This window comes from Dermacentor silvarum, chromosome 1 (genome assembly GCF_013339745.2).
Source record: "Dermacentor silvarum isolate Dsil-2018 chromosome 1, BIME_Dsil_1.4, whole genome shotgun sequence".
NCBI lineage: Eukaryota > Metazoa > Arthropoda > Arachnida > Ixodida > Ixodidae > Dermacentor > Dermacentor silvarum.
In genome coordinates, this window is record NC_051154.1 from 210820623 (window position 1) to 210844987 (window position 24365).

The following is a 24365-nucleotide window of genomic DNA, read 5'->3' on the forward strand; positions in this document are numbered from 1 at the left end:
GCGAAGGACTCTGATCACTAGCAGGAAATTTACAGAAGAATAAAATTGGGTTGGAGTGCATACGGCAGGCATTGCCAAATCCTGACTGGGAGCTTACCACTGTCATTGAAAAGAAAAATGTACAATCATTGCATTATACCTGTGCTAACATATGGGGCAGCAAATGAGGTTAACAAAGAAGCTCGAGAACAAGTTAAGGACCGCACAAAGAGCGATGTAACGAAAAATGTTAGGCCTAACGTTAAGAGACAGGAAGAGAGTAGTGTGGATCAGAGAGCAAACGGGGATAGCCGATATTCTAATTGACATTAAGAGAAAAAATGGAGCTGGGCAGGCCATGTGATGCGTAGGATGGATAACCGGTGGACCATTGGAGTTACATAATGGATACCAAGAGAAGAGAAGCGCCGTCAAGGACGGCAGAAAACTAGGTTGGGTGATGAAGTTAGGAAATTTCCAGGCGCAAGTTGGAATCAGCTAGCAGCAAGACAGGGGTAATTGGAGATCGCAGGGAGAGGCCTTCGTCTTGCAGTGGACATAAATATAGGATGATGATTATGATGATAATGGTGATGATGATGATGATGAGGATGTTTTTGTTCACAGGGAGCCAGTGATCACATGCAGAAAAGTGTTCAGGAGTAACAAGGCGATAAGGCTGAGACGATTTCGTAGAGAGCCGCGAAAAACTTCCTGCAAAGGACTGTGGCATGTTCTACACGTAGCATCGTAACAGTGCATGCCACTATATACTGATTACGGTGATCATGAAGCTCTTCCCATTTGGCAGCTGCGAAAGACGCTGTTGCGTATACAGAAAGTGTATACTGTAGAGCCTTGTGTATTAGGTACATCCGCTAATGTGAAAGAAAAAAAAAACTTACACGACGATTTTACCTGTGTGCAAGCTGCATCCTTAGGAGGTAAAAAAAAATCACGTCTTCCTGCAAAGAAAGCAACATACACAGGTTTATCTGCTAAGCCCGCAGCTATAGCTGAATGCCTGTGCGTTGAAGTTGCCATTGTAATATGTATAGTCTATGCGGTATTTTTTTTTTTTTCGCGTGGGATACCATCAGCTGAAGGAATACTTTTGTGCCGCCTGTGGCTCGGCGTGGCGTTCAACTAATGCCCATTCGTTGCGCTTTGAAATGGCCGACAGTCCAACTTGTGACGTCTGCGGCTTTGAGGAGACAATCCGGCATCTTCTTTATGACTGCCCTCGTGACAGCGTGCAAAGAAAACAAAGCTCTTGACCATGCTAGACAGAATGGACAATCGCCCCTTGACGGAGGAAGGCATTCTAGGACGCAGTAACTTCAACAAGTTGTTGTGCTCCTTGAGAATTTAAGGACTGCGGGACAGGTTATAAGAGCTGTTGCGCACTTCCTCGCGTATGCGTGCACATTTTCTTTTCGTTTCTTTTTTTTTTCTTGTTTCTTCATTTCTTCCAATCCATTTACGCCTTCCTCCATTAGACGTTAACCAGCCGCAGCTCACTCTGGCTAACCACGCTGTCTTTCATTCTCAGTATTCTCTTTCTATTCGTTTTGCGAAGACAAACAGGCTAACTTTCATCAAGAAAGTTAACCGAAAGGAAAAACGAAACCTCTCCTCGCTTTTATTTCGTGCAATAATTCCGGAACTTTGCGGAGAAATGCATTGACGCTCAAATTAGTTTCTTAACAAACGTCGCTTTATGCATTGAAGCACAAAAGTAACTGGAACGCCAATGCATTTCTCCGCAAAGTTCGGGAATTAATATCTCGAAATTGATGTCATCCTGAGGATTTATTCCAAGTGGATTCGCCTTGCGAACTTCACGGCTAGAATTTGTAAATTGCAATATGGGTCATAAGGTAATTAGTTAAAAACTTAATTCGGGAATTTTTGTTAATTAGTTGATTATGCATTTCAAGTTATTGTATTGAAAAATCCAGTTACTTATATATATACAGGACAGCCATTCCGCGCTTGCCGGTTTCATTCATTAGCAAGCCTGTCAGGTTGCATCACTTTGCTTTCTCTTTTTGTGTGTGTAATAAGAATAAAAGCAATAATAATAAGCTGCCCAAATAACCAGCGCAGAATGAATCGGTTCCCGTTAGTAATGAATAAACATGGCGCCAAGCCATTGCTTTCTCCCCTTCGATCGCGCATAGAAGATAAGCGATATAAGCGATATCAACGATGAGGAAATTGCTCGTGTTGCCAATTTGCATGACTCATGGCTTTAGAGCAGGGGGAAAACTAAGAACAAAAAAGAAAGATCAAATGCGTGCGTACACGCTGCAAGGATTTCTCAATAGTGGCTGACATCCCCCGCGGCATGTGAATGCCACAATTGTCGCCGGCTCAACAAGCGGACCCGACAGCTATATGACTGCCCGCGGCTGTTTTAAGCACGGCTGGCTTCGGGGCACTTCCCTATGGCCGAGTGCGAACGCACAGAAGAGCGACGTTCTCTCTTGGATTAACGCCCAGGTGCCGGCAGCTGTTGATATTTTGAGCGCAGAAACCCGTTTTTGAATTATAGCGCCTCGCGTTTGCGTACGCAAACGCGCTTCTAGTTTCACGGCCATCCAAACAGGACGAACTTGTGCAAGCGAATTAGTTGTTTGCGTACCTTCGGGGTTTCCGTTGTGGAAAAAAGAAACTGCATTTCATAGCGTATGGTTCTAAAAAGAGAGTGGATGAAAGAAAAAAAATTATAACCAGCGCGAACACACGAGGACGAAGAGAAGCTAATGACGCAAGCGCAGACTTGCTACGAAGGTTTTATTTCGAAGACGGTGCGTATAGATGCGTAATCTCTTGACAAAACAAACAAAGCGCTCGACGAAATGCCTGTTCTCTCAGATTTCTTTTCCCTCTCCTTCTCATTTTGGCCGAAAGTTCTGTTGCAAAGCCATAGTATCTAAACGACCAGCGTTTGTTTGTTTGTTTGTTTGTTTGTATGTTTGTTTTTTTTTTTGCTTTTTTTTAACCTCCAAGAGTAGCTCATACACACTATGGCAGATTCGCCAAGAATCGGATGAGTTAAGAAAATAATTAGTCGCGTCTAAAAAGAAGCACTATTGAGAAATTTTGAGTAGATATAAAACGAATGAAGCCAGATATAAATTTAAGAATTTAGCACGGAAGTCATCCTGATTCAATTATATATCTCACAACAGCTGCACCAACATCCCTATTACAATGCTCATGAGAAGAGGCTCCCAAAGACGGAATATTGTGTTGCTACATTCTCTTTTGTTCGTCCTCGTCGTCTGTTCCTTGAATACGCAACCAACTCGCACAGTTTGCAGTCATGCTCGTGCGTTAAAGTTTGCGGAGCAAGGTACTTGGGCTCAGGATGGGCCTGAGCTTGGCATGAGGGAGCAGCCCGCCTCAGACGTCGCAACCACCGCTCTGAATCCCTGAGTTACGCACTCTTAAAATAGCCTTAATTAAGGCATATAATTTCGACGGACGTCGATCATCGTCACCAATCTTGTGCATATAACCTTTCTTTAACTCTGCGCGCCCTGTACATATCCGGCCAGGGACACCATGAGAAGCTTAGCGGATGGATTAGATGATACGCGTAATTAGATAACGAGGGAAGCTTTCTCTTTATTACTCTCTCTATGCGTTTCTCTCACGGTGGCCACGTTCCGTAAACATTCGCAGCTGGGTTTACGCCAGCGAATCGCTTCTATATCTTAGCAGAATTTGATCTATCAGAGCGAATCCGACAGTGCACCGTCGCGATCGCTCAGAAACGCGCAATTGTGAAGGCGTCTTTGCATACGTTCGTTTCCGTCATGTGACCCTTGAAACGACTGTGACACGCCACCTAAGTATGGCGCGTACGAGTACACGCGGAGTTCCCGCCTACATCTCTTCGTGCTACGGTTTCCTTCGAAAGCGCGTTCATGTTCTGAGAACGCCACATATAATACGCTGTGATTCGCCACGACGGGATCCAAGCAGGTAACTCTTTACTCAATCGAGAACAATTATATCCCCGGTAAAACAAAGGAATAATAAAAAGAAGAGGAAATAAATTGGAGCTCACTAGAAACACGCCCCCCTCGCGCATGATTGCGTGACGTTCGCCACTAGCCGCGATTTGTTCATGCGGTAAAATACGAAACCGCTGTGCGCACTAGCGATGCGTTCGGAAAAGGCGGCTCGACCTGCGCGAATCAAAATAGGCGTATAGCGGTGTTAGAGAAGGAAACGATACAATGCGCTCGTAATGCGAACCTCTTCGATGTTTCCCCTTCGCTCCGCTCACACTCCGCCGGCACCTATAGATTGGTTGCCCAACAAAGAACAAAAATGGAAAGAAAGACGAGCGATAGCGAAATTAATGCGGCCTTGCGTGCATAAGTGGACGTCACAATCGCGAGCGAGATATTAGGTAAGCGACAGTTTCGAAAGGAAGTAAATAAATCAGAACAATGGTCTCGCCGCTTAAGCGCACGAACGCGCGTGCGTGTGTGTGTGCGTACACGCCCGCTGGCGAGAGTTTCCTCCGGTCGTTTATTGGAAGCGCTCGAGCGTGTGCAGCAGCAGCAGCAGCGCACTGGCATCTTCCTGAGATCTCGCATGCGTTTTGTTCTACCCGCGCTTTTTATGGGCCTGTTTCGTCGCTCCTCGCCTGCTTAATAAAGTGTGTAGATGCGCGCGCGCGCGGGGCCAGTTTGCCCCTCCTTATAATTGGACTCCGTCCCGCCCTCGCCACTCGCCTCCTCAGCCGCTGCGGTCTTTTTGACCAGGAGAGCTTGACACTCTTCCACCTCCAATGTCTAAGTCGCCAGGCAGTAGCGGAGAAGAAAAAAAACACACTTGGGAAGAAAGGGGGGAAATAATAAAGCTGCGAACTGAAAGAGAAAGCAGCGGCGACCTTCCTCCGTCGCGTCTTCTTTCTCGGAGCAGCATATAAAGAAGGGACCGGTGCACTAGCGATGCGCACAGCAGAGTCCGCCGTCGGCCAAAGCACGCTTTACGTTTATTCTATGCTCTCGTACAACGCAAAAAACATCATGAAGGCAGCACTGCTTCTCGTTTCTGCGCTACTGCTGGTGACCGTGGCCAACGCTGGACAGTTCTTGTGCCGTAAGTGGAACGTTGTGCGCCCAGTGAGAATAGGCCCCCTTCCCCTCATTCACTGGTCCTCCGCATCGACGCTCCCATTATTCAGAGTTTACGATCGAATGCGCTGTGATTCTTAACGACGCGGGTCTCGGTTGCGCTCGAAGGGAAGGTCTCCCATCTGATGGGGAGACGTCCCCCTCAACGTGCATCCGAGGCCGAAGGCGTCTCTTGCCTTCAGTCTTTGCGGCACTTCCCTTTTTTTCCTTTAATTTTAAGCATCTCCTCGCCACATCCTGCACTCTGCGCCTGTGGGCTCAAAACGCGTGCGCAGAGGCTGCATATCGATGGAGAAAGAAGGGCGACCTAACTCCTCGCTGAGAAGTCGCCCTCAACGCCTAATCTAAAGACTCACGTGTCGAACTATCCACGCCGAAGCGAACCTTTCCCGTTCTCTGGGTCGCAGTCGATGCGCGGCGTGGCGGTTGGTGCGCAAAATATCTGCCACCACAGTGCCAGTGGCTGCCTTATGTGGTTGGACATTTGTTTTACTTTTTTTATTATGAAAAAGCAAATGCGAGATGAAGATGTCTGAATTGAATGGAAGAAACAAACAACCTTTTTTGTTTGCTCTGTAATGTGTTCGTGCGTGCTGTGTGGCGAGCGAGAAATACGAGCCGATGTGTGCTAATCGTGAACTTGTTTCCGTCCAATGTTAACAACTATAAGGGTCAGCTACGAATATAAGAACAGTTGAACGATATAAGGACCACCGTGAACGATGCGAAAGGAGGCACGCACATTTCCATTCAAGCGGTCGATGTTCCATGAGAGTGTAAGTGTTCAGTGAGAAAGCTATTTGCTCCATACTCACATGTCAGGTTCGCATCCGCGTATCGCGAGTAAAAGTGCAAGAAAACGAAATGTGTTCTCTTTCACATTTCTCACTGCTTGCGCGCTGTTATTTATTTATTAATTTGTGATTGATTGATTGATTGATTGATTGATTTATTGATTGATTGATTTACATGTTTGGCAATGAATGGCTCTCTGGCCTAATACAGGAGATCGGAAAGGTTAAGAAGTATCAGTAAAGTGCTCTGCGAGTAGCAGGATCTACAACCAGCGTGTGAGCCCTGATTACCTGACAAAACCATGAGAGAAAGCATGGGTTAACGGAACGTGTTGCTGGGCTAATTGCTTCATACTTGCAATGTTAACAAGTGTACACAGTTGCAGGTTAGCGCTTGTCATGTGAACTTCTTTTGTCCCGTCAAAGGTGCGTGCTTGTTAAACCTGCAAGAGATTTCAAGGCCGCGCGGTGATCCTCTAGGCCACCATTCGCATCCACTCCTCCTCATACAGCTTGATACATGTTCTTGGCAGTGGGACTTAGCGACATCGCGCATGAGACTGTTGGCGGTGGGTCTTAGACTCGGGGCAGGTGTGGCCAATCTTCCTGGCTTGTTTCGGCCCAACGTCTCATGTAAGGCGCGCCACTTTTCCAGAACATCCGGCGTGAGAGCAAACCTTGACCGAAAGCCGAAAAAATACTTTTACGGCACGATGTAAACAGGAGGCAGTATAGGGTGGTGGCTTTGAAGTACAGCGCTGTGAAGGTGCTTGTCTTTGCTCCTTTAACTATAACATTAAACTTAATTGTTGGGGTAGCGGAAGTTGGGTTGGAAGCTGGGCGGTAGTGATGCGCAAAAGGTGTAGGTAATCGTGAGGCTGGGCGGCTTATAGAGCTCGCGGGCCTCTTCCAAGGACCTTCTCGTTACGCTCCCAATGTTCCCCGTGCAATCAGTTACCCATCCAATGCCGTATACGGAAATATACTTCATCAGATTGTCGGTGTAGATTGGACGCGTTTTCCTTGCTAATGCACTCATTGGGCCGTAACCAAGGAGGTTGGTCGTATATACCGATAAACGCTATAGTGAGGATATTGCTTAGGAAGCTTCCTCTGTCTTTAGCGCTAATGCTGTTCAGTGGCAACTGCGAGAAGCGTTTCCATACACTTATAAGGCGGTAAACTTATACGTTTCCCGCCTTAGGTATACAAGCGACAACGATATTGCAAAGTCGGCTATTCTGTGTCAGTACCAAATAACTTCAGTGTCAATGTGGTACAGTGCCTCAGCCGAGTAAACATTTGAATGAGCAGCGCTGATCGGAGCTTCTCACTTTAAAATGAAGCATTCTATTATGCCTTAACTTTCCCGGATTTGGGCGTGGTTGCTGTCTGCTGGGCAGGTCAGTATCTCGGCGGATATGTTTATAGATACAGTACGCAAGTATTGGGCGCTAGTATACGCTTGAACGCTTGAAGATGAACGTTACCTTGATGGAAGCTTACGTATGCACGAGCGGAATTTCCTGTCCATTTCATTGCGGTAGCAATTATATGGACACTCCAGGCGAATTTTCGCCGCCGGCGTCGCCGTCAGGTTCCGTAAAAGTTCAAGTGCGATAATTGTGTCTTGCATTTTTTCCTGTGTATGCGAGGGAAAGCGTGCGAGGCTGAGCCGAAAAGTATGGTGGCTGCATGCGTGCGTTCCTCTCGCGTGCCCAATGTTTGAGGTCGCGTGTTGGAACGCGCACTATAGGGCGGGGGCGCAGGTGAGCGTGCGTCTCCTCCTCTACCCCGGCCGTGATTGATGGATGCGTACGCGGGCCACGCACCCTATTTTGGAAGTAATATGCGGCACGTTCAAACCCTTGGCGAGCCAAGGTGGCTGGTCGCTTCCCGCGTAGCTAGTGTTTAAGGTGGCGTAATCTCAAGTGTCTGGCATGCGTTGAAGCGAAATGCAGCCCGAAGCGTCCGCTTCCCGATGCCGGCGCTATTCACCACGTGAGCGTCGTGGCAGTAAGTGTTCGCGTTTACCGAGTGAGATCGGTTCATGTTTGCCTGCGCTCCGCGTGACACCGTGCTTGTTAATTTAATTAGTAAGTGAATGTTTACTTTCATTTATACGGCTGGTACAAAAACGAACCTTACTTCATGTATACATGAAGTTGTATTATTAAACAATAGTATAGTAATTATAGTATATATTAAACAACTATAGTTGTTTAATACTTTGCTATCAGTGCGTCGCCTTTCGGGCAAAATTTCGACTTTCTTTTTTTTTTCCCTAAATGCTGTAAGAGACTTCGTTCGCACAACATATTCACTGTCGTTAGCTGCCACTGCTGTGCCCTTTAGGAATGCAGTGAATGAACCTAACACCTTCATTGTTCTCAATAATTATGAATTATTAATTATTCATTTGAAATGAAAACTTTCATTCTCGCAGCACCGCATTCAACTCAGCCGACAGACCCTTGTTTTCAAATCTGGAAAACGGAATTGATGTCTCATTAATTGTGAGTTTACGGAGTGAAATCATCGCGTGTCAACAGTGCCTGACACACTATATGTTCTTGAAACACTGTAGTCAAGGTGCTGCCACTGTTTTGAACACTTCTGCCTCGAGACACGGGACGCGATTTCAATACGCCATCATAGGGCATCATGTTTGGTTAACCGAACCTAACTAGATACCTCCTATTTTAAAGCAAGCTACAAGTTATCTCTTTATATTCCCAAGAGAACAAAATATGTAGGACATCTTAGAAGTTGAGCGGACCTCATACTATAAGTGTTCGTTGCCTCGTTGAGCACCAGCTTGAACATTCGTTCGCAGGACTGCCGGAGGATAAGGTGATCCCGGCGCTCGAGTGCCTGCAGCAGAACGTGAACCCTGAGGTACGTACTGCCCGCGCACTAGATTTTATAAACCTTAAACTAGAAATAATGTTTGTACGCTGATTTTTTTTTTTTTTTTAGAACGGTTGAAGGTTTTCATTATGGGCTCGAAACCGTCATGTCCGTGTTTACGAATAGCGAGGAGCGTTGGCCTTCCGTTCTTATTTGGGGAGGGCTGCTTTTGAGCTTCATGGGACAAAAATATTGCACAAATCGACAGCGCATGCAACTCCAGTATAGCACCCGGATGTTATGGTTGATGTCAACGAGCATTAAAATAAATCAGAGATTGGTATATATAAAGTGACTAACCCCCAAAAAAATCTATATACGTAGTTCTGCTCCAAGTGCATATTCAGACGCAGCAAAGAAGTAAAACTAACTTTTACAGAAGGATGCTGATTAAACCAAATTAAATTGTCTAATACACGTGACGTGCACATGGTCCTTAAAAGGGGCATCCAAACAAGGCAGAAGTTCACAGGAAGATGCGCGGCTTGAATAGAGTAACAGTGGTCGAACAAGGAGTGTCGCTGAAGCCAGCGAAGCTCCCCCACTCTCTGAAGGATTCGTCAGAGCTTATCTTCTTCAGAGCCCCGGCGAATACAAGTCCTCCTGTCGAAAGCTTGCATCCAGGTTGAGGCTGCAGATACGGGTTTAACGAGAACATCTCGTCTGGTTTACTTCCGCGCAATAAAGCAGAACTAGGACATCGCAGCCTTTAAAGATCGTTAAACGTGCTCGGTAAACGCCTGGCATGAGTGATGAACGAACGAGTGAAATGGTCTCATAGCCCCGGACGCGAAAGCGAAACAAGTGTCGCCGACAAAACGATGGATTGCGTAAGGCGTCTGCGTGCAAGAACGCATAGTGCCGTTAACCATTATCGCGCGAAGAATGGGGCGCCAGGAAAAGAAATAAAGAAGAGGAAAGGAAAAGGGAAGGGTGGAAAGCCAGTGCCTAACGCCGTCAGAACCATTTCATGATGCAGGCAGGCAGTCGAGCCGCTACTGCGCGCGCAACGTCTGCGGGAGTGGGGCTGTTGAGTCGGCGCACGTACAATTGTGGGTGGTGGTTTGCGCAGCTGTCGGCCGTGCAAGGCGATCATTAAGGGCAAGTGCACCGGCGTGAAAAACCGTGGTTGAGACGTCAAGAGACCCTTGAAAAGTGCGTTCGCATTGCCATGACTTACCTTTCCGAGAAATCAGTATACATAGTCATGACAAACGAGCGGCCCAAATTTTATTCGGTCGTACGTAGTATATGCCAGAATATTCAGTTTGCTGTCAAGAATTATCATGTCGTACATTTAACAGCGGATATCTACTGTGCGACCTTACCTGAGCTCTTGTTATATTTTTTTCCTGCTTCTTCTTCGTCTTTTTTTTTATACGTAGCTGCACGGACGATGCCAGAATGTACACACAGTCGCGAGCAAGCAAAAGTCGAAAGACCACGACATTGGTGAACATTTTAGATATCTTCTAGCAAAGGCCGCGCAACCCGGCATTGTTTGACTCTATCAGCCGTACATGCGCACGTATTTATATAAGCTGTACCACTTTATTTCAGCCTGCCTACTCTGTGAAAAAAAAAAAAAAAACGTTTCGGGGAATCTACGCATGGGTCTTTAACTTTTTTCGGCGATTGTGCATGCAGATTATTTTCGCACCGATGCATACAATTCCTCGTGGAGAACCACCGATGCTGTTACCGTATAGACTCGTGTAAGGGCAGCACTCTTTTTTTTTTTTCATAATTTTGACGAGGTGCGGCCCTTAGACGGAACCAAACCTTCCCGTTCGGTCCCGTGTAAGGGCCGCTACTAGATGGCTCTGATATAGTAGCGGCACGCGGAAGTACGCAGTGCGCGAAAATTCGCCGATGCGCGCGCGCGGCATCAGGGCACCAAGCGCGAGTGCTTCCGCGTTAGAAACATTTCACCAAAATTTTGGGTTACCAAGTTGGGGCTGCGGTCCTTGCACAGGTGCGGCCCTTATACGAGACTATGTGGTAAGCAGAGCACGCTATACGTATACGCTTTAGCGTCAAAAACAAATATTCCGTAGTGATGCAGCGTATGCTTAAGAGTTGTTCATAACTATGTATATACGCGCTTATTTCGTTTTCTCTCTCTCTCTCTCTCTCTCTCTCTCTCTTTTGTTGTTTCGGGCTGTATAGTATGTCTCAACTCTTCCTTCTAGCGCGAAATAATGAACTGCGCTAAAATTTTATTTATAAACCCTATAGGTCTTCAAACTGACCGCAATACTATGGCAAAAATATGATTTTTTTTCCACTGTCCCGTTTCGTCCTAAATTAAACTGGCACCAAGTGTGGAACTACTTGAGTTTACGTGCGAGCCTCACAGTCACTGCGGCAGTGATTAATTTATCTGAGCTCGAATGGCGGACTTCATGCACATCAAAGTTGAGCAGCCCGTTTCCTTATGTGTTCAAGCCGCCAGGTGAGCTGGTGTCGCGTCTTCGGGTAAAGCCCCTCAATCTTCCATTGAGGAGCTTTAGTCTTCGACGCTGTAAATAGTACTTCGAGAATTCTCGCCTTTCCGGGATGCTGACGGCCGCATTTCGCTGTTCTTGCTTCTCGACACTTTTTTTTTTTCTACACACTTGTACTTCTTTCTGCTTAGTGCGTAGCAAAACAACAAAGATTAAGCCAAGCAACAATGTCCGAAACGTTTTCCATTCTGTCCACACCTTACTGCTTGCTTTAACTATAGAGATTCTCTATTTCCCATATTTCTGAGTATGTATGTATGTGTCGATGAAACTCGTGTTTCTGTTTTATACTTGCAGATCGCTAGCTACCTGGGAAGGCTGCCAGAGAAGGGTGCCGGCTTTGTCCGAAGCGCTTGCAAGTCGGGAGAAAACTTTGTAAGTGGAGATTTTTCTATTTCAGTTCAATAAATCTTCGACTTCCTTAGTTATCGCTTAAATCAAAGATCGATGGAGTGAATGAGGCGTGTAAACAGCAAGCAATATTAGTCTGTGATAGAGGTTTGGGCAGGTAAAGGTACTATAATGAGCACGAATCGTTGTAAGTATACATAGCGGACGACAAACAAGGACAAAATGAGATACAGAAGTGCAGGGAAACGAGTCCCGTCTCATTTTATCCTCGCTTATGTTGTGCGCTACTTACACGGAATATTAGCTTGAGTACTTTTCGCTACTTAACAATGCGTCCACAAGGCTCGTATATGCTGCATGGATACGCTGCAACATATCTCAAACCTATTGGGGTCTGTGGTTTTGCTCATGTGGGCGCGCGTTCACACGTGAGTCTATAACTAAAGATCGCAAAGTGAGGACCATTTTCCGTTGGTGGTGGTCTAGCATGCTGGCTACGTAACGTCACTCCTGAAAAGACCCGTGTACCCTCCCTTATGAAAAAATTTAATGTCTTTCTATAGAGAGGCTGATGTCTTTATGCAACAGAATCATTTGAGTGGCTAATGACTGTCTAATGCGCTTTCTGATGTATTCCTAATGTGAGTCTATTACAAATTGGCCACCGTATTTCTATAGAGTACCTGATGCATGAGTTTCTGATGTGCACCTGACGCATGAGTTTCTGATGTGCATCTGACGTACGAGTTTCTGATGTGCACCTGACGCATGCGCTTCTGATGCGTTTCCTAATGACATGCAATTGAACGTTAACATTAGGTTGACATTAAAGGCCGCAATGCAGATATCTCTATTGCTGGTCATGCAAGCGAATGTTTGCAGTACACAGGTCAATAGATTTTTTTTTGGTTCATTGCTATTCTAACACAGTGCATTAGTAACCCTTCTGAATGCCTGCACACTTGGCTTTCTATGTACTACATTAACATTCCTCAATTTGCATGGCACAAATTATCAACATGAAAGTATGGTCACTACAAAGAGTTGTAATGTAAACTCCAGCAGACCATTTCTGGCAATGAGTGGCTATCCATCGTTCTATATATGCAAGTCTACCCATGCCCATCAATCTTGGATGCCTAGCAATGCAGGCATTTGGATACAAATGCTGCACTGTTGAGCCAGCTATAAATTAAACAGGGTAATAAATGAGCAGATGTATATATAGTTGAGTTGGTTCATATTTATTTAAGAATGTGCTGACATAGAAATCGCAAACATGACTAGATAGCACATACGGGGTGTTTTCTTTAGTTGGACCAAATTTTTGAAATTAGAAAGATGTGAATCTTGGTCACGTTATCTTTACCATTCAAGTGTACGGATTGGCAGCCTCTAGATACATAGCAATTTCAGCACTTACATGCATAATTACCGAAGTTACACTAATTAATTTTCTAATTATCAACAATAGGTAGCTACAGCAAATGAGTACTGAGTACAAATGAGTACTACCTATCCCAACAGTCAAATTTTGAATAGCGGAGTTCATGTGGGAGCTACGCGAACAATTAGTTCCCCTTGGCAGGCTCCTTGAAACCGAAACTGGCCGCAAAAAGAGCGTCTGTGTCGTCGCCCCCCCCCCCCCCTTTCGTCACGTCTCCGCCGGTCCAGCTCAACGAGCAGCTTGCATTATTTCCTGTCTGTCTGCAGCGGTGGCCCAGCGCTTCAATGACGGTGGGCCACCAAATTTACTTCGTCATTCTGTTGGGCATCATGTTGCGCTGTAGCGCCAACCCTGCTCCTTAAATTGGGCTTTTAGATACTGCAGGCACGGCATCATATCAGTCTGTAGCGTCGACTGCGAACGCCGCAGATAGCAAGGAAATAATGCAAGCTGCTCGCGGGGCCGGACTGGCGCTTACCTCGGAGATGTTACGAAAGGCAGGGGGGCGGTGACATCGACGACACAGACGCTCTTTTTGCGGCCTAATTCGGTTTCAAGAAGCTTGCCAAAGGGAACTAATTGCTCGTGTAGCTCCCACATGAACTCCGCTATTCAAAATTTCATCGTTGGGATAGGTAGTGTCGACGACGGGCCCCAAAGTACTCATTTGCTGTAGCCACCTATAGTTGATAATTAGAAAGTTAATTAGCTTAACTTCACTAATTACACACTTAAGTGACTAAATTGCTCTGTATCTAGAGGCCGCCAATCCGTACACTCGAATGGTAAAGCTAACGTGACCAAGGTATATATTTTTCTAATTTTAAAAATTTGGTGCAGCTAAAAAAAAACACCCTGTATTTACAGGACCACCTGCTTTCCAGGCTACTTAATCTCCCTGCTTAGCATGGAGGACAGGCTGCTTTTGAGCTGCACATTTGTCGTCCTGAACTTGCTGGAGGATGTAACCTGCAAGAAACAAGATGAAAATTTAGCATAGCATTGTAGCACACTAGCAGAACAATACTAACTTTCTATATCATTCGGTGGAACGTGAACGAACAGATGCTGAACTTCAACCAATGTCAGATGCATGGTGCCGCCATTATTTATGGCTGTGCACACGAAGGTAGCGAGAGTGTGTCCCCTGGTGGTCAGACGTGCGGAGTGCCTTAACGGGAAGAGGAATGGCGCATGGCAAAATTCCCGAACGACCTGCTAGTGTGTGCATATGTTTGTGAATGACCAGGTGCGTGTATAGCCACTGTGTGTGTGGGTCCACTTGCGCAGCCCTGAAAAAGCAAGGGGTGTGCGATAATGGACCAAGAGGCACAGCAATGGATAGTAGCGTGCAATACGAGCTAATTGAGTGGATGTGCACACATGAAGTGTGTTGTAAATTACACCTTTTTTAAAAAAATGTATTGTAATGCTGTTCTAATTACATTTACACTTTTCTACTTACTGTGCACTTATTTTGGTCATTGCTAACATTAACTAGCAAATAATTATAAAATTGCAGCACCTTTCTAGACACTATTTACAGAAAAATGTATAGCTAAAATTTCATTTCTTTACGAACAATATTTTGCATAGGCCCCAGTAAACAATGCGCTATACAGTGTTTAATTTAGCTGCACCAAAATTGGCAGATAGCACAATTCCAATCTTTGACCTAAACTACTCAATTAGACAGCCATTACTTCCATGAGAAATCAAAATACCTAATTAAAAAATTAAAATAATTATGCTAATTAACATTTTAATTAATTCCAATACAGCACATATTTCTATATACGAATTACAGCCCGCAGGTTCGCAAGTCGATCCACTTGGAACGAATTTTTGGGACTGAACCAGTTTCGAGATAATTTTCAAAGTGTCCGACGAAATGAATGGGCATTCCAGTTAACTTTTTAAAGAAAACGCTGTTTTCTGCATTGAAGCACAAAAGTAACTGGAACACAAATGCATTTCGTCAGACACTTTGAAAGTTAATATCTTGAAACTAGCGCAGCCCAGAAAATTTGTTCGAAGTGGATACACCTTGGAAACTCATTAGCTACAGTTTGTAGATTAAGATATGTGCCGTAAATAATTAATTAAAGTTATTTATTGTAATTTGGTTAAATATTCAATTAAGCATTTTGATTTCTTACGTAAGTAATGGCCACCTCATCGAGTAGTTTAGATCAAGGATTAGAACTGTGTTATCTGCCACAGGCATTGTTTTTAATTTGATGCAGCTAAAATAAAACACCCTGTATATAAATATAGTAGTATTCTTACCAAAGTTTAGGTGCTAATAGAGCACTGTAGCAGCTACTTGGTTCATGACTTCAGGACAAAAAGTACTGTGCTAAGCAGACGAGGACGAAGTTAGACAAGAAATGACATTACAGGCGCCAACTTCCAACTGTTTATTCGGCAGAAAACACGCCGTTTTATACATGACACCGTCCAAAGTAATCATAGTAAAAATAAACGAACAGGAGTGAAGGGATCCAACAAGTGCTCGTGAGGCAGTGATCATCACAGTAGAGAGGAATGCAAAGGTTACAGCAGGGACCTAAACTGAACCGTCAGGCAAGCACATAGGAACACGCGTCCATTACAGGCTCAAATCAAGTGGCATACAAACACGACAGCTGCATGTTCTAATCTTGGCGGTGATTACAGGCTATCATTAAGAACGACAATTCTTTGTCACTTAATATTATTGACTGCGTGCTAACACACTGACTGCCTGCTCTATTTATTAAGAACGCCTCGATTATTTCCATTTCAGTGCGGTTTCTTGCTTTCCTTGGAAAGGGCATTTGCTCCAGTTGTGGCACACAACCACAGCACCTGCAGTGCCCGCCCGTGTTGCTGTTGACCACCAGCATGTGTATTGGACAAATAGGACGATGCTTCAACGATCGTGCAAGAGCACTGGTTGGTGGTCAACAGCAACACGGGCGGGCACTGCAGGTGCTCTGGTTGTGTGATTTGAGCCTGTAATGGACTCGTGTTCCTATGCGCTTGCCTGATAGTTCAGTTTAGGTTCCTGCTGTTACCTTTGCATTCCTCTCTACTGTGATGATCACTGCCTCACGAGCCCTTGTTGGATCCCTTCACTCCTGTTCGTTTATCTTTACTATGACTACTTTGCACAGTGTGATGTATAACACAGCGTGTTTTCTGCCGAATAAACAGCTGGATGTTGGTGCCCCTATATGTCATTCTTTGTCTAACCTCGTCCTCGTCTGCTTCGCGCCGTAATTTTTGTCCTCGAGCTTATGGCAATCATCACAGAGAATGACAAGACTATTTGAATAAGAAATTTAAGAAAGGTACTTTTTGTTTTAAGCAAAAGAAATCTTTAAGTTAAGAAACTGGATTGATGTGCACTGCGCTAAAATGCAGGAGAGTCACTCCACCAAAATTGAGGGCACAACTATGCAGTTATAGAATGCAATATTGCGGTTTGGCTACACTTGGTCTTGCCAGCACGCTTTTTTGTATGAACACTCAAAGAGATGTATACAACAAACATCAACACACATTTTCCCACAAAACTGTTTAAGTCATTGCATCCAACTATTCCAGATTTCTGCAAGAAACACCAGGGCTGTTTATTTCGAATAATTAAAATTACTGCTGAGTGTAGAGAGGCATATCATTCCAAATAGAGGTGGGATGGTTCATAAGGAATACATTAAAATCCTCATTCCTGCACATTGTGTGCACTGAGGCAGCTCAGGTAAAATTGTGCGTATACATCACGAATATTAAAGCTAGTTACAGCCGCACCACACTACAACAAATGCTGCGATGACAAAATTTCCGCCATAAACATTTTTTATTCACCATCAGCTGCCCACACATGATAGAAAGAAAAATGTATCATTACAAATAGCTATCAGTGAGCCATGTCTGCTTCGACAGTTCTCACAAACACAACCAGTTAGGGAAGGGGTGCTCGTTCAGGACTTCGCCAAGGATCAATGGACCATGGCAACTCGACAATTTAGCAAGGGCTGATGATTTTGGGACAGTTGGCGTGGAATGACCCACACAAATGGTGGCTTTCCTTCATGAGAGTGCAAAGGTGATTTCTGCTTGTGAGCCTCATCTACAGAAATTATGAAAGTACGCTACACTGCCCGAAAGTGCAACTTTCCCATGCAATATTATTCAGTCTTCACAATGAAAATAATACATACCAATTACAGCATTCAGATGAACTGGATCCAATCCCTCCTTCACTGGGTCCTTCTTGTGCCTGTTACTGCCCTTTCCATAAAGGCTCTTGCCCTGAACCTCAGCCTCCCCAATGCGGTCGTGCATTGCCGCCATAGGACTTCAGGCCAGATAAGATCGTTCACCTATTGTCACCCACAGTGGAAAATTGACACGAGAAATCAGTGAGGCATACCGCATAAATAACGCATGTGTGAGCCAGACCCATTATTAATGCGTGAAAAAGGCCATCCTTCGTAGATAAAAAGGGATAGAAATTAGTCTATGTCTGCTTACTTTTTTCTATGCAAATACTGTTTTAATGCAAGCACACATCCAGTCTTACTTTATTTAATCCTTCCATCAAAATGCCAGTTGTTAGCCGAGGTCAAGTTGTATATTTCCCTTCCCCTCCCTGTGTATACATATATAGAAACTTCATTTGACTGGAAAATGTGTTAAGGAGCGGTGTTCAAAGCCCTCAGTCCAGGGCCCCACTGGCCTCTGCAGCCTGCCTGTGTAAATTTTGTCCTGAAAAGTTAAATGAACTGACCGGCATGCTCAAAAGGACACTACAAATTTGACCTAGTGGACACGGGTGGTTCTCAGAAAATGTACAAATACAGTGATGGGTATCCGTCGGCATACTGTAGTAATAGTGGGTGCAAGCTAGCTTTGACATTGCTGGAGTACTTCAGCTGTCACACCGGCTGCACCTTCATATTTCAGTTTCAGAGAAATTCAAGCTCATCAAATGTGTATTTGCCAGTGGCAATTATTCTGAGAACAAGACAGAAATAATTGTAAATAGCAATGTTAAACAAAGGTATGCACGCTGTATGCTTAGACCTGTGGCATATTTGACACACTACACTTCGAATACTAACATGCACAAAAACTGCACATGCGTGTAGCATAAAAAGAGAAAAAAATACAGAAATAAAAGCTACAGCATCGGAAACAGTTTCAAAACAATAAAACCAAAATAAGAAGTAAAATATACTGTACGCAAAGCAAAAATAAAACTTAATTTGCAGCCAAGTGATCAAAGAGAGAAAAAAAAATACTCAACATCAGGACATGTTACGTTTAGTTTTATATAGAACACGATAATTTGTGCATAATGTTACGAACACAAACAAGCAGCAAGTTTAATATACTTGCATAAATATTTAGCCTATTTAGTGCTCCGTTATGTAATATGTCTGTTAGCTTACACACAAATCATACCGAGATCATACTTTCAGGTACACATACACTTCATACATACCTGACGTGACATCCAGATTACACGCTGTGCTGCTGTAGCCAGGGCCACAGGTTCCCTGCCATCATGTGGACACTGCTGTGGGTCACGGCCTCACCACTACAAAATGAATTCTGTGTCAACATATAGCACTGGCACAATAAAACTGTCATATTGTGAACACATGCAAGGTGGCAACAGAGCACAAGGTCGAGTCATTGATGAATGTTATGATAATAGGGACCCCTTCATCAAAGTAAAATTTTGAAGACGCACGCAGCAGCACATTAAAGAAATGTTTGTTTACATAACAATTCTAGGGTTTGCTTTCATGACTTGGTTTAAGCAACTTTCCCCTATCATGTTTAGATACGTCAAAGTTATGGAAACATCCCTTGTCTTGAAAAGACAGCTCTACTAATATGGCAAGCTGTGACTGCTTACTTTCCCCTAAAACTGCTCGTAAACCGAAAACCTGGTAAGCACATATTATTTACTACGTTGAAGAGTTTATAAGCGAAGAAACGTAATTGCAGTAAGTATTGGTGAAGAGACTGATGGGTCGTTAAATGCAACTTCAGCAGAAAAGCGGGAGCGCACGTACAGGTGCACATGATGACCACGATTATTTCAGAACGTAATGTCTTCTCCCCCCCCCCCCCCCCCTCATCGTAAGAAAACGCTCATCAGGATATTCAATTGCACATCGAGGCCGAGATCATACCGAGATCATACTTTCAGGTACACATACACTTCATACATACATTTGCAAAACTAAATTCTGACAACCAGCACGCAACATGCATAAGCACAGGCGTCACTGTTGTTTCCTACGTTCGCAAGGCACCCTATGCACACACGATGAGTACGCACAACACGTGTAGTTAGCAAGCACGATTGCTTACCTTTTCAATGGCACGACGCTCTCCAAGTTGCCGGTGCTGCGTCGACGATGTTACTCCCAGCATACATGCCGCTGCGTAGTGGACGATCTGAGGCACGCTACCAATAGGAATGATTTCTTTGCGATGTCCACCCAACTTTGCACGACAACCCGACACAAAGGCCACGGCACAAAAATCGTTGGTCCATGTTTGCCTCGCGCGCCACGCATACGGCGAGTTTGCAACGAAACACAAGGTATCTTCTGGCACTTTTGTGCACGCTAACTACGTCCCATTTCATTAAAGCAAACACAAAACCACACGATCAAGCAGCTCACACAAACGAACGGCATGCGACCGGCACGTTGAAGACGCAGGAAAAACAACAGCGCCACCTGCGTACTTGTGAGGTTGTTGTGGCCTCCGTGATGCCAAATATATTAACCAGTAAACTCGTATTTTGTGTCGTGTTGCGCCCAGCTACGTATATATGTTGCGAGATAAAACAAACCACCGAACACTCCATATTTTACGCTATAGTTTATCGTAGAAAGAAATTTTATGATGTATTTTAAATTTTGAATTGCTTCTGCCGTCTGCAGCCAGCAAAAGCATGGCCTTAGAGATTGGGGTTATGTTGTCCTTTGAAAGCCATCGCTGGGGCGTGATTTGAATGATTTGTGTACCACCTTCCTTCTAGATAACTTCCTGATGTCGTTAACGTCAACTTTAGCCCCAGAAATTGTTGGAACGATCTCTGAGGTACACATGTGCAGTGTGCGATGTTTCAGTGCGCGTTGTAACTGTCGGAAAGCATCAAAGCTACGATATTCCCTCGCTCGTGTGGCGCAGGTTACACCCGTGTCGTCCGAATCTTGCTTTCGTGTTTGTGTGCTTAATGAGCATGGGATGCGCGCCTGTCGTCCGTGCCTTCTATGTTTATGTATCGTGCGACGCACGCAGATTCCTCGAAAAAGCAATGTCTCTGCAGCTTCCATGTGTCCTATGTCAACAAGAATAGCTCTTGTACTCTTGTAAAAAAAAAAAAAAAAAAAAAAAAAAAAAAACTTGATATGAAATGTGGAATACTCATTTCTTATCTATTGGTTGTTCAATGAACTATCAAAAATAATTATCGTACAATGTTCGTGCCATGGAGCTTGGACCCTTTCTGCACTATCACCAGGGTCGGCCCACTTGTTTTTTGTCAACATCTCGGATATATTTTTTTCTACATCGTAACCATAGACAGTTTTGCTGTAAAAGAAAAAAAAATGCGCGAGTTGGCGTCATACACATTTTTATGTAATGTGCTTTGACATTAGAAATAACAAAAAAAAGCTGTCTACTTTTTTCATTAGAAACCTTAAGGTGCATTGTCATTCGAGTTTCTGATGTACTTGTAATGCTAAACAACATTAGACGATGCATTTCTAATGCCTGTCTGATGACACATTAGAAATGCATCAGGTCCTAATCAGAAACTCATTGTTCATTTTCATAAGGGCTACTGCAACGCGTCCAAATGTTTAATATGGTTCCGTGCTACGGCTATTCGAGTTCGATGCAATACCTTAAGAATTTAGTTCTACGTATTAAGACAAACTGCAATCAGTAGAAAATTACCTCATTTGCAGGCACATTTTCCGAGTTCGTGATTGAAAGCGCCTGCATAAAGCGGATACATTGGTACCCGCCCTATCCATGGCGCTTTCGATCAGAGTATTCGATTCATTCACCCGTTATAGATGCACCCCTTTTCCTTCTTTTGCAGGAAGACCTCATGCGCTACGTGTGGACGGTAAGAATTTTTTTTTTTTGCATGATCGGTGAACGCACGCACGCGCGCACGCACGCGCACACACGTGCACACACACGAGGACTTATTAGCCAGTTGCCTTCTCTGCCCGTGAATGATCTGCACTCATGTCTTCTCTCTCTTTCCTTCCCCCATCCCCTCCCCACGTGTAGTGTAGTAAACCTAACTGAGTGTATATAGCCTAACCTTCCTGCCCTTCCTTCCCTCTTTCTCTCTCTTTCTTTCTTTACTACGCGACGTCAGCGATTGATGGAAAGTTCCACATCCGCCGCCATAAATGTGAGTGGCGCTGGCTAACATTCCTAATACTATAGGTTTAATACATGTACACAAATACCCAAGAAAGTGAGCGAAGGGATAATCACCGCCGTTGCTCAAATGGTGGATCTTCGCACGCGGCCCGCGGAAATTGTAGGTTCGACTCCCACCGGCGACAGCCTGTCTTTTCTACCACTTTCATTTCTCTTTTCCTTTACTGAAAATGTAAAATATAAAGTTAATCGAAAATTTATGGGCCATCCGTAGTTAAAATTTAATTAAAATGAGTTAGTATACCCTATACTTTCTTTGGCTTCGTTGTCTGTTGACTTCATATGATTGTTACTTTAAAAAATAAGCGCTCGGTTCGTTCCTCTGATCCTTCTTGCTCATATCTAGTACATACGATAGGTGCCAATGCTGGAGTAATGTAGTAGAAAAAAAAGAAAGAAAGAAAGCTTTGTATGGCCGGCCAATGCCGCCAAACCATTTTTTTCCCTTCTTTTCTTTAGTCGCCACGCGGACTAATGCGCGTCATTTCATTCTCTTCATTTCTGTCGACAGCCATGAGTCACTTGGAGCTGTCAGCAATGCATATTCCGTGACATCAACTCTCCTTAAGAATAATAAATATTCTAAGAAGAAAAAAAAAGAGGAGAGGAAATGTGTGATAAATAACCGATTCCCAGGTGTCAGCTGAACACATTGCGCCAGTGTAGTATATCTTCCGTACTCCCGAAGAAATGAAGTGCACCGACTGCAGAATGATCCCAGTCATCGGTATACCAAGCCCGGCCTTCGCCAGCACATTCCTCCTGAACTGTCTCCATGCACAGCTATGCGCTGACGTTGAAATGGAAGTGTGCAGCAAGAAACAAACGCCGTCGAGGGTTCACCCAAGTGGGTCAACCCATTCATGTAAACATGGTCGGGTCGATGATGCATGTAAGATGCGTGAAATGCGGCCGGGTCGGGCTGGGTCAGCTCGACTTCAGACTCGACACGCTCGCCTCGAGATCGTGTAAACGAAGCTATACATATTGCGGCACGCGCTATTCATTCTTCCTCTTTTGGGGTGTCTGAGTGGGATTCCCGTTCACTTTTTTTTCCCTTTTTTTTTCGCAGGAAGACTACCTGGCGGATCTCAACAAGGCTGACAAGATATGCGAGGCCAAGTTCTGAGTGGAAACCTGTTAGTTCTGGAGTGTGTGCGTGCGTGTAGGAAATAAAACAATCAGCCATATGTAGACGTCGTCTTCGTTGTCATCGTTGTCATCGTTGCGTATCACTTGGGGAAGTTTGCGTAGAATTCTACTCTCTTGCGCAAAGTTTGGGGCGTACACCGGAGGAATTGTCGGGCAAGTAAGCGCTGTCGCAGTAAATTTCAGAGCCGGAGGAATCACTAAAGTTTGCCAAGCTCTTTAAAATTAAATTTATAGTGCGAATAAATCATAATAAGGGGGAAATCCATTTTGTACAGTGTATTCATTGAATGCACGACTCGGCATATACGAGGACAAAGTTATCTCGCATTTCTCTTAATTATTATTCCTCCATATGACCGATGCACGCACATGATTCGGTGTTCAATTCAGCCAAGTAAGTCGGAGTGACAAGCAAATAACCGTTCGGGCTTCTCACACTACGACGTCAATCTCTGGAGCCTTGTGAAGCGACACCCTCAGTATTAAACATGAAATGCTTTTGGCTCGCGTTGTCGTCGACCTTCAAGAGACCTTGAGTGAAAATCCAGAGGCGTTATCCAAGCACTCAAGACGAGAATTGGGCTAGAACATCCGGGCGTCGTTGCGAGAGCAAAACGAGATTATCCGGGCAACCAGTCAAAACTTAATAAAATGTGGTCGCTGGCCCCCAACCCCTTGTACAGGGCCACATTACATACCCTAGTTACTGCCCAAACAAGTTACAAAAAAAATATTGCTTCTGATTTCTTTCTAATGCTTGTTCACAATATCACTCTAGCTGTAACTTCTAGTACGCTGAAGTTTTATTTGTCATTTCCAATAGCGACGTTCAAAACGCAGGTACAGTGCACCATACACTTGATTATCATCTTTGGCGCTGAGACAGGGTTGCCTGTGCTCTTTTCAACGCCATCTGCAGCGGTTCGTGAGTTCCGCGGCACTGGTTTTGCGCCGCATCCTTCGAAAGATGGCGCCACGCTGCGTGATCAGGCCGGGATAAAGTCCCTATTAAGAACAGCACCGCCATCTACTCTTTCCTCCGTCGGCTCCTCTCCTAAAGCGCGTGCTTTTTTCTTTATTTTTTGCTTGCGAAAGCAAGTCGACGGTGACGGCCCTAGAAAGTCCACGTTGAAACTTTCAGGCCGGGCGCGCGCCGCCGCCGCCGGCAACTGCCGCTGCGCAGAGGACTTTCAACATGGCTCTAAGGCGGAAAAAAAAAATATATATATATATATAAAGAAGTCAAAGCGCCCGCTATCATCGTCCAATCGGAGATACAGGAGAGAGCGAAGCGACGTTGATCAAAGGATGGTGGTACTTTTCTTATATATAGTGACTTTAGGCCTTCTAGAGTGTGAGACTTTCTAAAGTGCGAGACTTTCTCTCAAGCACCAGGCACATTTCTTGTTTTTTGTGTATAGGTGCACAACGCTGAGCGGGGAGTTTTTTTTTTCTGATTCAGTGGCAGCTGCAGCGATCGATATGCACAACACCACGCTGAAAACAGCTCTGCCAACACAAGGCACCACCGGGAACTCGTTGCATATGCAGGCGCGACCCCACTGTGGTCGCAGAGGAA

At 44.7% G+C, this 24365-nt stretch overlaps 1 protein-coding gene and 1 long non-coding RNA gene across 3 annotated transcripts; one reads left to right on the forward strand and one right to left on the reverse strand.

The window, feature by feature from the left end:
• Positions 1–4942: 4942 nt before the first annotated feature.
• Positions 4943–22828, forward strand: LOC119436721 (uncharacterized). The gene is made up of 5 exons (XM_037703699.2): positions 4943–5106; positions 8772–8833; positions 11650–11727; positions 21279–21305; positions 22707–22828. Exons 1-5 carry the CDS (start codon positions 4956–4958, stop codon positions 22761–22763), a joined length of 375 nt encoding a protein of 124 aa, XP_037559627.1. The 5' UTR covers positions 4943–4955; the 3' UTR covers positions 22764–22828.
• LOC119436723 (uncharacterized) lies at positions 12231–20510 on the reverse strand. 2 transcript variants are annotated; one of them, XR_005189103.2, is made up of 4 exons: positions 19526–20510; positions 18645–18740; positions 17359–17520; positions 12231–14442 (listed from the first exon to the last, which is right to left on the reverse strand). It is a non-coding gene; the product is annotated as an uncharacterized LOC119436723 (long non-coding RNA). The 2 variants fall into 2 exon arrangements; XR_005189104.2 differs by having other exon boundaries at positions 12231–14119; positions 19526–20508.
• Positions 22829–24365: the final 1537 nt, after the last annotated feature.